We start from the raw sequence: 18199 nt of genomic DNA, 5'->3' as shown, positions 1-18199 counted from the left end.
AAATACAAACCTGGCAAGGATTCATCCGAAATATGTAACTTAATTTTCTAGCAAAACAAAATCCAAAACACTTTAAGAAAACAAAACCCAAACGCTCAACGACCTAAACCTCATAACGTCCCACATCCAATCAAAAATTACTAGACATGCAAAAAACAGCTAATTATGACCCATAACAAGAAGGAAAATCAGTCAGAAGAAACAGACCCATAAATGACAGAGATGTTAGAAAGAGCAGACAAGGACTTCCAAAGAGCTCTTACACGTATACTTAAAATCTCAAAGGAAAACATGCACATGATGAAGAGACATAAGAAAAGTGTTTTTAAAAACAATCAAATGGAACTTTTAGAGAAGAAAAATACACTATTTGTTGGGAAAATTTAACTGGACAACTGTAACATCAGATCAGATGCTACAAAAGAAAGGTCAGTGAACAGGAAGACGTTGAAATGGAAAATATTCAAATAATAAATAGAAAGGAAAAAAGACAAAACACACACACACAAACTCAGCAACCTGTGGGACAATATCAAGTAGTCAACTACACATGTAACTGGAGTCCAGGAAGAAGAAGACAGAGAGCCGGTGGCAAAAACAAATTATTTGCAGAATAACGACTGGAAATTTTCCATCTCTGATGCAAACAACAAATCCACAGGTCTAAGAAGCTCCGTGATACACACGATGGATAAACACCAACCACTGAGGGGAACATCACAGTCAAATTGCTGAGAACCAATTGTCAGCAGTAAGTGTTTTAAGTGGCCAGAAGAAGATAGATATATATCTATATTCCTCTATTTCTATGCCCATATAAATGTGAAAGAAAGCAGATGAGCTGTTGCCTGGGGCTGAGATTGGGAAGAGGAGGTGAAATTGCGTGCAGGGGGCATGGAAGAACTTCCTGTGGTGGTGAAAATGTTCTCTAACTTGACTATGATGGTGGTTACAGGAGTGTGTACATTTGTCAAGACTCATTTAACTGCACCCTTAATATAGGTACATTTTATTACATGAAAAATGCACCTCAATAAAAATGACTTTAAAGTAATATGACATCTTCAAGATAACTGAAAATTTAACACCTATTGAGTATTCAATGATATTAAAAATTACTGTTAATTTTGTAGGTATGATAATGGTATTATGTTATTTTTTGTATTACTTTTTCTGGTTTTTTTTTTTGCAGTACGCGAGCCTTTCACTGCTGTGGCCTCTCCCGTTGCGGAGCACAGGCTCCGGACGCGCAGGCTCCGCGGCCACGGCTCACGGGCCCAGCCGCTCCGCGGCATGTGGGATTTTCCCGGACCGGGGCACGAAGCCGTGTCCCCCGCATCGGCAGGCGGACTCTCAACCACTGCGCCACCAGGGAAGCCCTATGTTATATTTTTAAATGAGTTCTTATCTTCAGAAGTACATAGTGAAATACAGATGAAATTACATGATATCTGAGATTTGTCCTTTAAAAAATGTAGGCAGGGCTTCCCTGGTGGTGCAGTGGTTGACAATCTGCCTGCTAATGCAGGGAACACGGGTTCGAGCCCTGGTCTGGGAGGATCCCACATGCCGCGGAGCAACTAGGCCCATGAGCCACAACTACTGAGCCTGCGCGTCTGGAGCCTGTGCTCCGCAACAAAAGAGGCCGCGATAGTGAGAGGCCCGCGCACCGCGATGAAGAGTGGCCCCCGCTTGCCACAACTAGAGAAAGCCCTCGCACAGAAACGAAGACCCAACACAGCAAAAATAAACTAATAAATTAATAAACTCCTACCCCCAACATCTAAAAAAAAAAAAAATGTAGGTGGCAGGGGAATGGAAGAAGTAAGGATAAAACAATATTGGCCACCAGTTGGTAGCTGTTGAAGTGGGATATTGGGTACATGGGCGTTCAGTACACTATTTTCTCTACCTTTTAAAATAATTGTTTGGAACTTTCCATAACAAAAAGCTTTTTGAAGTGCTTTAAACACATGAATGATGTCATGTGTTTATTCATTTAAAAATATAAACTGATCAACTATTTTGAGTGGCAGATACTCTGGGGCATAAAACTAGTAGAATAATATTGTCTTAATACTTCTTATTGCTCCATAGTCAATACTCAGTTTCATTTAGCCAAGATTAAGGAGTTAGATGGGGGTCTGGTGGAATTTTGAAGGGAACTTCTGAATGTCCTAAAGACGCCCATAGTCTCCATTCGGTGCAACTGCCCATCGTAACTTGTACACGCTTCCCTTTAATATGGTAGCACCAGCGCTAGGCTGCTGGCTGTTGAGCACAATCAGGATGATTTCTAATTCACAGATAAAGAGCTTAAATGAGAAGGAAGGAGGAAGAGAAATAACCTAAACTCCCTGATGGGGAATTTTAAATGGAGAAATTATATATCAGTTACAATGTAGGGCACTATAAATTCAACAGAGAATAGCTTGGGCACTATTCCTGGGGCACTAGGCACTATAAATTCAACAGAGAATAGCTCGATTCCAGTCTGGCCTGAGAACAAAGTCGGCCCCATAGACTGTAAGTGAACTTGAAGGCAGTGTGCAAACCAGCCGACACGGAAGACTCTGAAAGTGAAGCACATAACTCGAGGTACGTGAAAACAGCAGTAACATGGAGAGATGGCGCTCTTGCTATAACTCGGGAAGAACTTGGTAGAGAAGTTGTAGGAATCCTCCAAACTCAAAAGGGAGAATTAGGGCAGATCACCGTCAGCACTACACAGGACACATTATTTTCATTGCTGCAAAAGCAAACACGCTGATTAAGTCTGATTCGGTCGGCATCGCCAGCACACTTTCTGAACATCATACCCAGCGTTTAAATTCTGCACATGCTGTGATGCAGCCTTATACAATCCTGCCCACGCTTTCCAGGGGGCCAGCGTACGCCAACAGACGGGTATGCAGCCTACCTCAGGTAACAGCACAGACTCCATCCTGGGAGGAGGAATTAATTAGAAAGCAGCTGACCACTTCTTGAATGTACCCGCCTAGGCTGGGAAAGACCAGGACAAGGCTCTTCCCAGCTAAAGCTGAACCTCAAAGTCGAAGGCTCATGGGATCATTTACGAAAAGGATGGAGGAGACCTTAGAACAGGCTGAGTCTGGCTTAGCTCCAGAATCTGCGAAGAAACTAACTGGGAATAATGCAGAGCTCAGACTTCAAGCCAGGACTAGAAAACGACAGCCCTAACATTTTTAACACAGAGGCCAACCGTTTTATCATTATTTATTGGACCTTCAAAACTAGGGTGCCCGTAGAATTTACTGTCCAAAACTGGAACACTTTTAAGAGGAAGGGGGACCCTATAATAATTACATGGGGGCAACAAGCAGAAAATGGGACTGTTCTGGGCAGTGAGTACATGGTCAGACCACCTAAAACGACAGCATTTTCCGATAAACAATTGAGCCCCTCATCTTACACGGACCCTCTACACATCACGCAACACATGCCACCGATTATGTACCTTCCATTCTCACTGGCCAAGTTCATGGTGCTGTGATGTTGTCTGCAAACCAAGGAGATGCCTCAGAAAAAACCAGCCCTGCTGACACCTTGATCTTGAATGTCCAGCCTCCAGAACCATGAGAAATATATTTTTGTTGTTTAAGCCACCCAGTCTGTGTTATCCTGTTACGGCAGCCCTAGCAAACTAATGCAAAGGGTGATTTTTAAACTTTTACCAAATGGTTACCTACAGAGTAGAGAAGAAGGCAAGGTGGAAAAAGCAGGGATGAAAATTAAATTTTCCTGAATACAACTCAGGTTACAGCTTTGATTTTGAAGCCAGATAAGTACTACATAATTATGAAAAAACTAAAACAATGAAGGAAACAAAAAGCTAAATGCACCAAATGATGTTAACCTGATATCAAGGGTCCAGTTATCTCAAGTAACTTTAAAACTCAGTAATGTGACTGTGTGGCTAGTGAGCTGTATTCCCGTGGAGAAGAAAAACAGCAAGTAAAACTCAAATTGTTTTCAGTGATCACAAAAGAAATGAAATTGAGTTATTTGTAGTGAGATGGATGGACCTAGAGTCTGTCATACAGAGTGAAGTAAGTCAGAAAGAGAAAAATAAATACTGTATGCTAACACATATATATCAAATCTAAAAAAAAAAAACATGGTCTGAAGAATCTAGGGGCAGGACAAAATAGATAGCTAGTGGGAAGCAGCCGCATAGCACAGGGAGATCAGCTTGGTGCTTTGTGACCGCCTAGAGGCGTGGGATAGGGAGGGTGGGATGGAGACGCAAGAGGGCGGAGATATAGGGATATATGTATATGTTTAGCTGATTCACTTTGTTATAAAGCAGAAACTAACACACCACTGTAAAGCAATTATACTCCAATAAAGATGTTAAAAAAATTTTAAAAAGCTCATTGTTTTCAGCGATCACAATGTTAATAATAAAAATTGAAAGTGACATTCTGAAACAGGAATAGGTAGAGAGACACACACAGGAATGATAAAGCCAATGAGTAGCTATGTCGTTGTGATATTCAGCATAAGAGAAAATAGATATAGACACAAAATTTTAAAAACCCTAAGTGAAAACCTTGCAATCCCATAGTGGAATTGGAAATAGCATATAGTTTAAGAAAATTTTTTCCCTAGTACTGTCCATTGTAAAGTCCTGGAAACAATGACCAACCCAGGAGCAATGAACAGGTCTAGATCTCAGACCTTGGTCCCTCAGTACTATTTCTATGTATAAAGAACCAGGGATACTTTGGATAAACAGGTAACTCCAGGTATGAGGCAGGAGTAGAAAGTGAGTCTGGAGTATCTTGTCATAGTAGAAGTCTAGGAAGCTATGAATGGATTTAAGCAAGTCATATATGTGAAAGACCTATTTGTTAACTATGATACTTATATGGATGTGTGTGTGTCTTTTGACGGATTCTAGAAGAACTATCAAATTATTTGAAAAGAAGTAAATAAAAGGAATCAGGCATTTAACCTTCTTTTCTGCACACACGGTATTTCCAAGTGACAAAGAGCTGAGGAGGAATGGTTTTTCTTCAAATACGTTTAGAGCTTGTAAATAAAGGAGAGAATGTCGCCATCTTGCCACCCCTGGTGGTGACGGGCACTTGTCAGGGCACTTGTCAGCAACGGCTGCAAAGACCAGGAGGTGAGAAGCTAATGGGGAGCTTTGAAGTGGATGAGTCAAGCTCACGTTTGAATTCACTGATTAGTCTTAAGTCACAAGAAGAGCAACACCCTGTCATAATGAGCCTCCTGACAGAAACCCACAACATCATCAGTATTCTTGAAAACAACATCAAAAGTGAGCATGGTCAAGCCTCTAGATCTGTCAATTCACCGGAAACACAGCAGGCAGAAGACGGTGCTGACCGACAGGACGTAATCAGCAAAATCCAAATTATAGGAAATTTCTACGGGACAGACAACCTGCTTATTTAACAATTAAATTAAAAACAGGGAAAAAAGATCTATAGATTCAAGAAACTTAGAAGACTTATCAATCTAACGCAAGAGGACCTTATTTGAACCCTGGATTAATTAAACTATTTATTAAAAATGAAAGCACTGGGAAAATTTAATTATGATGATATTTGGTAACATTATGGAAATATTGGCGATTTTTCAATGTTTGACAATGGTGATGGGGTTACATTGTTATTTTTTTAAAAAGAAGCCCATATTTTTTAAAGATATTGACGGAATTACGGAAGAAAAAATATGACGTCTTGGATTTGCTCCATAAAAAGCTAGTGGAGGGTGGGAAGTCGGGGTGGGGGAGATACAGATGAAACAAGAGGGGCCGTAAGTTGATAAACACTGATCAGGATGTTTGTTTCAACTCTGACAGCAGTTCTTGTTCTAGGTTAAAAAGACAAAAGTGAGGTCTGGGGACTTGCCTGATAGAGCAGAGACATAAACCCAAGGTCATCTATCTCCAAGGTCCCCATCAGGGTCCAAAGTGACCTCATCTTCTCCGGGGTGATGGGGAGTTCGCCCCTCCTGCCCGCACTCGCCGTGCACAAGCCTGGCCTGTGGTCCAAGAGCTGGGGCTGCCAGCCAAGGCAGGGGTGGCACAGACCCTTCCCTGCCCGTGGGGAGGGCTGAGTGGGCCCTGCAGGCACCGTCATCTTCTTCCAAGGACACAGCAGGTCCCGTCTGCCACCTGCCCCTCTCTCGCCAGATCCCTGTGACAGCAGGGCGAAGGAGCAGAACCAGGGGCCTGCGAGTCAGGGCCCGCCCACCGCAATTCTCCTCATGGAAGGACAGACAGTCTCCTTCCTTCGAGAAACATCGGGGAGAGTCTGATCTTTAATTTACTATAGGACGCGACTGTCTCAACGTTTAAAAGACAGGACTGGATAATTCACTGCAAAGGGAGGCTCAGTTTTTCTTGCCCTGCTTTTAAAACTTCCAAATTAAAGAACTTCAGGTAAAAGGGAAACTGGACTAAAGCTGGACCAGAAGGGTTCCTTGGACGTGGTCAGCTCTGAGGACGGCTCTGACCCCAGCATCAAAGCTCTCACCTTACTGTGATAAATTACCCCGGGCTTTCTTTCATTCTTTGATAATATGCCCTACACGGCGCAGGGTTTATTGTGAACTTCAGAGCAGGCAGCTTTCTCCCTGACCTCTAACCCCCCAGCACGCGCTGGGGCTGGTCCCCCCATATCCTCACGCCCCCTCCCCTCCGCCCTTCCCTTCCCTGTCTCCAGACCCTTCCTCTCCTCTCCACCATCACTGTGCCGACCCCCGGCCCCTCCCCACGCCCAGGACCCACTGCCTAGAGGGAGCTCCCACAGCTCGGTGGAGCTCACAGGGGGTTTCTTCTGGTTGTGACCCCTGGATTCTCCAAAGAATCTTCAAGCGCGGCCCTTGGGTTTGCCCCTTGTGGACCACGCCCGGACAGATGCTGGGTTCCTTGCTTAAACCGTGTTCCCAGCTGAGGACCAAGAGGAACTTCGGGGACAGAAGTGGCAGAGTGCAAACCAGCAAGGCCAGGTCTGTGACACGATGCGCACACAGCGGGGCTGGATCTGCGCCCCCCTCATCCCGCAGGTTCTTCCCAGGGGCCCGTGTGCACAGGAGCGGACAGGCCGAGGGCGCCTCGGCTACAGCCAAGTGCAAAGCGCTCCCTCCCCTCCCATTTTTTCACTGTGAGAACGGGGTGTACAGGAAGCTGGGCTTGAGCCCTGGAGAGGACCTCAGGCCCCCCGACCTTCAGCCCCCTCTGCTTCCCAAGCAACAGAGCTTAGATCAAAGCCATGTCCGTGGCCTGGGGCTCACAACAAGAGCTGCTCTAACAGCTTTATAGTGTAGACTTCTCCAGAGGCCCAGGTCCCCAGGGAAGGCAATTTTAAGTCCACCTTCTCTTCAGACCCAGGGGCCAACGGTGGCTCCTGGCAGAGGGTAACCTGGCCGGAAGCTCACGGCCGGTTCCACGTGTCGGGGGGTTGGGGTGGGAGAGTGTGAGGGACGTGATTCCCTGGTTCCCTTGGCGCCAGGAGGCTCTGTGCACTCCTAATCCCCCGGAGCCAGCCACCCATGTTTCCACTGGGAGTCAGGTCCCAGTGGACCAAGCACGCTCAGGCATTCTAGGAGTTACACATCAAGGCTTAGGCACTGGGGCCGTGAGGCACCGTCAGATTACAGCAAGCTCCGAATCTGCAGTTTCCAGTCAAGCTATCGCTCCTGGTGTCTGGAGGTGGAAGCACTATCTTCCATTGCCTTAAACCACTTCTGGGTGCCCAGCCCATCACTGAAACGTGAACTCATTCCGTGCCAGCTTATCCCCTTATCGCCACAGAAATTGAAGGGCAAGGGAATAAACGGATGAGAGTCTTCCACCCCTACAGGTATTTGGCCAGGCCCCACCTACAGGCATTTACCATTAACCCATCAAGGGTAGATCCCCGAAGGACAGAGAATCAGGGAGCAGGAATCTCCAAGCATCTCTAGGGAATCTGTGAACTAACAAAATACCGCGCGTGCAACGTCTGCAGTGTCTGAGCCCGTAACCTGCACTGGTGTCGAGGGCATCGTGGACAGAGGTGCAGAGGAGGGATGCCCTTCTCCATCCATTTCTGTTTTCTTATATCTGCAGCAGGGGAAGGACTTCCTGGGTGTGAAAGAACAGTTAAAGGTAACAGAGCAAAGTCAATCACAAGGGAAACTGAACACAAATGCATTTTTCCTCAGTGAATGACACAGCGTTCATGACACAGCGTGTCACGAACAAGGACACAGCGTGTCCTTCTCAAGGCAAGGACTGGGGACACAGCAGTGACCAAAAAAGACAGAACTCCTGGCCTACTGCGGGACTGCATTTTAGCGCCTGGGGGTCTTTTTAACCTTCCAGGTGGCCCACTGGCCCCCATTCTCAGTGGGGTCTTCCTTTCCAAAGCCCACTCCCCACCTCCCAAAGTTCTAAGTCACTCTGAAAATAGAAAAGGTTTTCTTGGTGATAATTTTCTCACCTCCACGCCACCCCCTTCCCCCCGAAACCTGCAGCCTGCGGCCCATCAGTGACCCAGCCCCAGGCAAGGGAAGGCCCGCCCCCCAGGAGTGCCTGGCTGGTCCTTCCCCACCAGGATGCTGGGATGGGGGGAGGACAGCTTGCTGCCGCGGGCAGAGGGGGTCTACTTCCCTGGCGGGGACTCCGCAGTAGGGGAAAGGCAAGGAGAGCAACCACACATCAGTGCACCCCTCTCACCAGGCCAGGCTTGAGCAGCCTGGAGCAGAGCCGAGGGGAGGGGCAGGACTCTCTCGGGGCGCTGAAAATTCACCCAAGGACCCCTCCAAGTCCCCAGCGGCGGAAATGCAGCTGCTGCTGTAATTCACCCCGAGAAAGGAGCCGTGCCAAAAACCTATCTGGCACAGGAGTCCCGCCTCACGGGCGTCATTTTACAGGCGGAGGAGGGAGGAATGCAGCCCCGGGGTCACATAGTCACATGTGAGTGGCAACGGGGCCGGGGAGCGCGATCCTCTTCTCTCTTCTCTGAACAAAATCCCCGTCAACACGCCCAGCTCACTAGCACTTCCCAGACTAACTCGAGGGCCCTGAGCACGGCTGCGGGGCCTGGAAGGCGATCCCAAGATAGGCGGGGCTGCGGATGGGGAAGGAGGCGGGGAGGGAACCGCCCGCCAGGTGAGCGCTGGCGCAAAGCAGAGGCGCTGGGCTGCTTGGGGGCAGCGGTGTGGCGGCCGGGTGGCCGGGCCTGCAGGGCTGCTCACGTAGGTGTCTCTAAGATGGAACTCTCCCCGTGCCACCCAGGCCGTGGAGTGTGTCAGCGGCCAACCTGGCCCACACCTCAACCTGCCGGCCTATCTCCCGCAAAAAACAGGCCTTCGTCCGCCTGCCCCCAGAGGTCATACCAGGACAGCACTCACTCCGAATGGCTTTTACCCTGGCTCTTTACCTGGCGGCTTTCTTGTCCCGGCCCACTGCCCGCTCTAGGTCCTGGGGACCACAAACTCCCCGGCCCCGAGCTGAGCCCTCTGGGTCGGCTGGCTCCGGAAGAAAGCTATTCCCGCCCGCTCCCCACTCGCGCAGGCACGCAAGAAAGTCAGTCTGAACTCTGCAAACGAGAGCTTTTCCTCCAACACCAAAAACAACAGAGCCCTCGATGGGCTCGTCATTTTTCGGGCCCCATGCTGAATGCCTTTAAAACTGCCTGAATGAAGATAAGACAGGGCTGTGTACGTTTTCTGCACAAATGGTGGAAAGTAATAAAATAAACATCGGGGGCGGGGGTCCCGCCTACTCGCATCTCCGTAGCTGTTTGCAACAAAGGCCGGAAAAGGACGAAACCTCGGCGTGGAAGGGCAGCGGGTTAGAAATGCGCCCTCGCGGGGGCGGGCGCCCCTCCCAGGAGCACCACGCCACCTGGGCGTAAGACCCCGACGTCCCGCCGCGGAGAGATGGCCCTGTCCCCCCACGGTCAGTCGCCGGTGCCACAGAAACCACAGCGAACGTCCCGGAGGAGGACTGCGCCCGCCCTCGCCCTCCGGAACCGCCCTCCCGGGGGTGGGAGCCGCGCAGGCAGAACCGCACAGCGCGGGCGAAGGGGACCCGCCGCTCCTCGCAGGGGCCACCAGCCACGTAAAAGAAGAGGCAAAGGAAGACAAAAGAAAATCTGAGGCCAACATGGGAGCGAGTCAAGGCCATCTCAGAAAGCGTAACCAATTTCAAGTCCACTAGTTTATTCACTAAAGAAGGAAACAAGACAGAGACGGTCCTCAAAGTGAAGTCCCAAGAAGGACACACCATGCGGCTCCGGTGATCGGTCACTGCAGAGTGTGTCCTGAGCGTTCTCCGCTGTGCGTCCCCCGCCCCCGGCCGCGACGAGAGGGGGTGGCACTAGGAAGCAGCATCGTTTTAACCCCCAGAGAAGCCAACACACCGCGTGTAGCTGAGGGAGGCCGCGGGCCCCAACCCCGCCAGGTGCCCCTACAGGTGCCCCCCGGCCGTGCCCACTTGCCCAAATCGCTTCCGTGAGCTCCAGGGCGCAGGGGCCCCTCCCAGGCGGGCGGACTCGCGGACACGCACACTCGCGCGCGCACGCGCGCACCGCTGCCGCGCGCGCGCTTCCCATTGGAGGGAGGCGGAGGGCGGGGCCGAGCGGACCCAAAACAAACAACCTGCTGCCGCGCCGCCGCGTGGCTCCCGCCTGGTGCGCGCCTGCTCCGGAGCTGCGGCCACCTGGGCCACCTCGCTCCCCACCCCTCTCGGTTTGCGCCCAGGCCCCGCCCCCGCGGGGCGCCGCGGGGTTATATTGGGCCGGGCCGAAGGTGGAGGCGAGACGGAGCTGCGGCTGGCCGGCGTGGAGATGCTGCTCCGGAGACCGGGGGCGGAAAGGCGGTTGCGGGCGCCACGGCCTCGGGGACTCTGCTCCGTGGGCGCTAGAGCCTGAAGGCCGGACCCTCCCTCCCGGCGTGGGTGGCACGCACAGCAGCCGGCACCGTCTCGACCCGCGAGGACGCCTGCCCGGGACCGGGGACTTGCAGAGAAGAAACCCCGTCTCGGGAACGGAAAGCAGATGTGCACGCTTCCTCCTCCAACAGGAACTCCAAGCCCCGCGCGCTCGGGCACCCGAGGCTGGAACCGCGGCCCTACACGCCTCCCCCGAAGTCTCCACTCCTCGAACTGAAGGCAACAGGCTCCCCCCCCAACTGCTTCCTCTCCGCCCCTCTCGGTTCACCCAATAAGCAAAACCCCTCCAAAGAAAAATTCCAGTGGAAGGGGACTGCTGTCCGGAAAGCGACTGTCTCTCCAAGAGGAAGGTGAGCTCCGGGAGAGAGAGGCCAGGACCCCGGCCCAGGATCGCCACCCCGCCCCCGGCGCCCGCTGCCCAGGACCAAGCGGAGGAAAAGGGTACGCGCCGGGCGGGGACGGGCGCGGGCATGAAGCTGGAGGTGTTCGGGCCCCGCGAGGGCCTCCGGGACAAGCCGGGGAGTGACCTGGAGGGGGCGGGCGGCCGCGACGCGCCGTCTCCGCTGTCGGCCGCGGGCGACGACTCCCTGGGTTCGGACGGGGACTGCGCGGCCAACAGCCCGGCGGCGGGCGGCGGCGCCGTGGCGCTGGCGGGCGGCGGCGAGCGGAGCGCGGGCGGAGGGCCGGGCGCGGCGGCGGCGGCGGCGGCGGGGGGCGCGGGCGGCGGCGCGGGCGCGCGCGGCAAGCCGTACACGCGGCGGCCCAAGCCCCCGTACTCGTACATCGCGCTCATCGCCATGGCCATCCGCGACTCGGCTGGCGGGCGCCTGACGCTGGCTGAGATCAACGAGTACCTCATGGGCAAGTTCCCGTTCTTCCGCGGCAGCTACACCGGCTGGCGCAACTCCGTGCGTCACAACCTCTCGCTCAACGACTGCTTCGTCAAGGTGCTGCGCGACCCTTCGCGGCCCTGGGGCAAGGACAACTACTGGATGCTTAACCCCAGCAGCGAGTACACCTTCGCCGACGGGGTCTTCCGCCGCCGCCGCAAGCGCCTCAGCCACCGGGCGACGGCCCCGGGCCCCGGGCCGCCGGACGCCGCGCCTCCGCCGCCCGCGCCCGCCGTCCCGGCGCTGGCCACGCCCCGCGCGCGCTCGCCCGCTCGGCCCGAGGGGCGTGCCAGTCCGGCGGGCAGGTTTTCCGGCCCCTTCGCCATCGACAGCATCCTCAGCAAGCCCTTCCGCAGCCGCCGCTCCGGGGACGCGGGCCCCGGGACGCGCCCGCCGTGGGGCGCGGCGCCCTGCCCGCTGCCGCCCCCCTATCCCGCGCTGCTTCCGGGCGCGCCCGCCGCGGCCCTGCTGCCACTCGGGGCGTTCGGCGCGGCCGAGCCGCCGCGGCTGGGCGCGCGCGGGGCCGAGGCGCCGCCCCTCCTGCTCGCGCCCCTGGCGGCCCCGGCCCCGGCCCCCGCCAAGCCGCTCCGGGGCCCGGCCGCCTGCGCGCACCTGTACTGCCCCGTGCGGCTGCCCGACGCCCTGCACGTGGCCTCGGCCCGCCCGCCGGGCCCGCACCTGCCCGGCCCGCCCGAGACGCTCCTGGCCTGAGCGCGACGGAGCCGGCCGGGAACGCGGGCTCGGGAAGGGTGGGGGTGAGCTTTCCACCCAGAGAACGGAGACCGTCAAAGAAAACATCTCCACCAAACGTGCCTTAGAGCTAACGCCTTCCGACGCCAGTGTCCGACGCGGTCCCGGACATTTCCCTTCGTCCTTTATAACTAACGTCACAGCGGAGCAAAGCAGCGCTTCACAACGGTCTCGTTTCTTGACCAAGCCTGTCCTTGCCCCCTCCACGGAGACTTCTCCCTTCCTAGTGTCCAGGCTCCGCCTTGTTCCTCCTGTTTTCGTTGCACCGTCCAGTGATTTGTCCCTTAAAAAGCAAAACAAAAACAAAAAAGCACGTCAGGGAACCATTCCATGGGATACATGATACGACTACTGCGGGGGTAGCGGCCCCGCTCCTTGCAAGCGTGTGGCTTCTACAGGTGTGGCTGAGGGCGGGAGGGGCCAGAGGAGTTCCAGCCATGCCTCTGCTCTTGACCCACGTCTCACTGTGCCAAAAATGAAAAATATATATATTGTTGGGATTTGTAGTTAAATTATTTATATATTTTTGAAACCCAAATTGAAAATGTTGCAGGCAACGGTTATGGCTTTATTCGCGGTTGGGTTCTCTCATAACTGTGGTCTCCTTGGGCCAAACGATTTCTTCCAAGGACAAGTTAACATTGTGCATGTGGGGTGCCAGGACCACTGCCACGTGAAAGCAAGTGTGATTTTTATTTTTAATATTATTTTATTTGTGTCTGTGTACATGTTCATGTATGAATGTTATGAAAGCCAGGCATAGTGCTTATTTTTTAATAAAACTCACAATCGACTTCGGCATTTTGTGGTGATGGGTTGGAGATGGAGAGCTTTTTACACCCTACCCGCCGCCCCCCACCTCCAAATGGGTTCGGGTTTGACTCTTAAGAAACTCCCTGTGGAGTACCAAATATTTTCCTGAATAATTCAGTGAAGGTAGAGGCTGCAGGTTTCCTTACCTGACAAATTGCTGTACAATTCTCCGGGGTGGAACGTCCATCAGTGGGATTTCTTAAACATCAAACCAGTAACCTCTCTAAGAATTCACTTGATAGTTACTAGAGCAAGATGAGGTGTGGGCCCCTCTTCCCCAAGAATCCTTTAGTAGACAAGTTCCGCTATTAACAGCCTTAGCATCAAGCAGACATTGTCAGGTACAGTGGTTCTTCTGATCATCTGCTCAAAAAGCTGGGAACCATCTTGGCAGGGGACTTGTTAACACACTGAAGACTTCTTCAGGGCAGTTTTAAGAGCAATTCGAAAGTCTGGTTTTTTGTCAAAACAAAACCACCTTTTTAGGCATGCCCAGTCCACCCGGGTGTGAACCCATCAGTAGTAATTTGTCACTCTCTCCTTTTGTAGGAGGATAAGGTTTGTAGAGGTGGGGCTGCCAGGCCTATTTCAGTTGTGATCTGAGGAGAGAGGCCACCTCCGATGGGGCAGAGATGATTACCCATATTAGAAACGAAAGGTTTCCATCAGCAGAAGTACCAGAAAGCAGTGTGCACATCGGTTTCTCAAATTCAAAGGCAATAGAGCGCTAACAATTCATGGATTGCAGTCTTCGAAAAGTAATACAAAGACGGAAAAAGTCAGAGGCTGTAAGTGCCGGCCCCATTGTTGTTCCTGCCTCCGGGCAGATGTCGTCTTATCCAAGACAAGAGGATGATTTGGGGTCTACGTATGGTGAAGTGGGGAAAGAAAGTGGAGTTCATTTCAGGATGCTGTGTTTTGGCAGGAATGGGAGGGAAAAAAAGCCCATCCCTAAGTCTAGTGAACAAGAAACAAGTCTTGACCGATCTGGTTATATCTACTTAGTAGTCATGAAGAGGGATAATAACAGGGTTGAATTATGACAAAAAGCACCCATTTAAGCAGAGATTTGCACCCACACGACCAATAATTAGAAAATAAAACTGAAGCGGGGGCCGGGGGGAGCGGAGCGGTGGTCCAGGCTCAGCGGGTTGAAATGGCGGGGATCCATTCGCTCAGTTCTTTGCGCTCCTGACGCCACACCCAACGCCTGGGGAGCCCCCGCCCCCATCACTGACTCCCGCGGACTGACCCTCCCCTCCGACTCCGCCCCCTCCAGAGGCCAGTTGCCGCCTACCTCCACGTCGGGTTTGTAACCCCACTGGTTTCATTTCTAAATCGACACACCGGGAAAGTTCTGCAAATGGACAGAAACAGCAACGTAAAAAAGGATGTTTTCTCAATCACAGTTCTTCTCCCTTCCCCTCAGAGGGCCTTCCTTCCTAATGAACACTCCGGACTTTAGGTGAGTGAGGGGTCCCCTTCGCCGTGTCACCAGGGACCACCAGGTTTTTTAGAGAAAGGCCAGGGTCACGGGACCTTTGCGCCCCGGTCCGGCGCCACGACCACTGCCGAGCTCCAGCTCCCACGACCGAGCGGCCATCATTCGCGGTGGACCCAGGCGGGAGGCGACGGAGGGTCGGGGTCCCGCCGCTGCTCCGCAGCCCCAGCCCTGGGAGCTTCGGCTTCCTTGCGGCAGGTCCCCTGAGAGACCCGGCCGAGGTCCACCCTTCCTGCATCCGCCCAGAAAATCCGGTTCCTCCTCCGAGCTCTGGTGGGCAAAGGGCAGGGCCTGCCCCTCTCCCAGCGCCTGCCCATTCCCCTCCCCCTTCCCCGCCCAGGGCCCTCCCCCGGCCCCAGCCCATCCCCTCCCCCTTCCCCGCCCAGGACCCTCCCCCGGCCCCAGCCCACCCCACCCCCTCCCCTCTCCTCCAGCCCATCCCCTTCCCCCAGCCCACCCCATCCCCTAACCTGCCTCACCCCTCTCCCCAGCCTCCAGACCCAGGGGCCAAGGCCCACCTGTGCAAACACCAGGCTGCCGCGGGCAGCTGACCCTAGGCCGAGTAGGGGGCTCGGGACCGCGGGGTGAGGGCGGGTCTGTTTGGTTTGGGCAACGCCCTTTGATACCTGGGAGTCTGGGCCGTCGGCCAGGGTGCCCTGGGTCAGTTTTCAAAGAGCCCCCCAGCCCCCGGGTGCTTTGCAGTCCCCTTTCCTGACCCCCGATCCCCGGAAGGCGGTGGCCTGAGAGAGAAACGCACGCACACGCCCCTTCCTGGAGCCTCGGCCTGCAGGGCCCAGACATGCCCCAGTGCCCGGCCAGGCCCCAAGCGACCAGGAGCCGGTCTGCGGCCTTTGGGGGCTGAGAACCTGAGCAGCAAACCGCGTCCTGAGAGGGAGGAGTCGTCTCCCAAATACGGGAAGGAGGGCCCTGGCCCTGGCGGTGGCCCCGGCCCTGCCACCCCTGCAGGGACTTGGCCACCCCTGGAGACGGCCACTCCAGGCCCTGGGCTCCCGGCTCACAGCCTCACGCGGGCTCCCTCCAGCTTCTCCGTCCCACGTGGAGTGTGCAGAAAAGAAGAGAAACAGAGAGAGTCTCCCCCTGGCAGGGGAGAACGGTCTTATGGTGCTGGGGGGTGCTCCGCAGGCCGGCGGCGGGCAGCAGCCTAAGGAGAGTCCTCAGGCCACCCTGTTCCACTGCCACACAGAGTCACAGACGTGGCTTTCCTTTCTCGGGGAATGGTGTTCACACACAAGTACACAGATGACTCATTGACTCTCGGATAGACCCTAATGTTACAGACGAGGAAACGGGGTCCAGCGAGTAGCTTAAACACTCCTTCCTGACAGACCCAACTGGAAACCAAGATCCAACTCCAGTTCAGAATTCTCTCCACCATAACACAATTATCCGCGTAATTCAGACCAAAACATACTGTGGCCCGAACTTAGTTGAACTCTTCAGGTGATCGTCTCGGTTCACTTTTACTAAACGGTAGGCAAGCTTCCCAAACTGGAAAATGGTTGCCTTCGTTACTGAGAGCTGTACCCTCACCTCACACAACTGTCCCCTCCTCGGCCTGGGAGGCCAGGCGCGGGGGTCACGGACCCTCAAGCGTCAGTTAAGCGGTGCTCCTGGCGCCCTTTGTCACTCTGCAGAGCGCCAGCCCCATCCCTACGAGGGGGGCAGCCAGGATTCTGTGCTGAGAGGGTCTCAGGGCCCCTCCACGGGCCCTGGTCTCTGGTGCCACAAGCGGTGGGCACTCTCCCCACACACCTTTCCTACTTTCCCCAAACAACAAAAACGGCCCCTTCCCCACTCTGGAAAGAAGGAACTTCTTAACAATAACCGGCCTTGCAATTTTACCTTCTAAAGAAAATGCCAGCGCAGTGGACTCACATGACTCACAACTTTCCTAGGTGGTAAGGGGCTTCGTTGGCGTCACACGTATAAAGGTATCTCTCCTCTGTTTTACTGTCTTTTTAATTCTTTACATCATAATAGCTAAGCTTTGCCTGGGTTATAGAAATTAGACCCCAGAGAGTCCAGTAAATATTTCCCGCTTTCTAAAACCACCATAGTTCTCTCTTAAGTAACAGACTTTATAGTTCTCTAATGAAACCATTAAATTTTGTCATGCTTTAACAACATAATTTGTTAATTCTTAATGCTGTCAACAAATGGCCCTAATAAGCATCTTCTAATTTCGTGATCAGAACCATAGAACTGTAACTGCCCCCGATTCCAGGCCCTCTTTCAAATTCGCAGAGGCTCCGACGTCACACGGTGCTGGTGCGTGGACCTCTCTGCTCGGCGTTCAGACGGATGGGCGACTAGGAGCAAATGCTGTTCCCGTCATTCGCCAGCTCACACACAGGCCTTACACCCTCCTTCCTGGTGAACTACAGCCCAACATAAATATTAACATAATACCACACTTCCCTTACCACTCCTGGACCCTCTTTGCCGCTATTTTCAGGAAAAGTTTAACTTAGAAGATTTGCCATAACTGATCCTTTCTGTCACATCTGTTTGGAGCCCAAAATAACATATGTATTCAACAGCCTTGACGTGGATTTGTTGTTTCTGATCACCAAGTTCTAACTGTCAAGGGAAAAGGTGGAAAAATTTGGCAACCTGTGGCTGGCTAGGCTCACTGCAGTTAGATATCTGGTAACGCTCAAAACCACAGAAGTGGTCCAGTCAAGGGAGAGCTCAGAGTGGGAACTCGAAGACAAGCCGGAACTCTGGCCAGGTCTCTGGAAGCTGGGCGACCTTAGGGGAGGGGCCCCCCGCCAGCCTCAGCGGGACAAGAGGATTGGGCCAGCACCTCTCTCAGCCCATGGGATGTCACAGATGTCATGCTGACAGGTGCTTCTCCTTTCCCTTAAACTCAGTCAACTTGGGAGCGAATGTGCGTTCCAGGGACAAGCTTCCCTAGAGCATCATTCAACATAATTAGTTCTCGTAGACACAGCGAAACACATTGGAGACCACCAGGGCTCAGCAGACGTACATAGCTTGTCATTCTAGCGCATGATAACATGTAGCTCCAATAAACATTTGCCCCCAGTGTGTCCTCAACAACTTAAACTTTGCCCAGAATCCCAGCTTTCAGAATTAGGTGTAAAAGGCCCGCAGGCTTATTTCACAGACAGGAAACGAAGGCTTCGAGAGGCTGGGCTATTTTCCTGAGGTTTCGCGATAAGCAAGGCATCCAGGGCGCGTTCCCGCTCCAGCGACAGCTCCAGGCCTGTGCTCAGACCCCGGGATGAGGGGATCAGACCAGCCCTTCGTTTGTTTATTGAGGAA

General features: G+C 53.4%; 1 protein-coding gene across 1 annotated transcript; it reads left to right on the top strand.

The window, feature by feature from the left end:
* Nucleotides 1-10688: 10688 nt before the first annotated feature.
* Nucleotides 10689-13377, top strand: FOXQ1 (forkhead box Q1). The gene has a single exon (XM_060307923.1). The coding sequence runs from the start codon at nucleotides 11407-11409 to the stop codon at nucleotides 12535-12537; it is 1131 nt and encodes a 376-aa protein (XP_060163906.1). The 5' UTR covers nucleotides 10689-11406; the 3' UTR covers nucleotides 12538-13377.
* Nucleotides 13378-18199: the final 4822 nt, after the last annotated feature.

Source organism: Globicephala melas, chromosome 11 (assembly GCF_963455315.2).
Source record: "Globicephala melas chromosome 11, mGloMel1.2, whole genome shotgun sequence".
Lineage (NCBI taxonomy): Eukaryota > Metazoa > Chordata > Mammalia > Artiodactyla > Delphinidae > Globicephala > Globicephala melas.
This window is presented reverse-complemented; position numbering and strand designations above follow the sequence as displayed.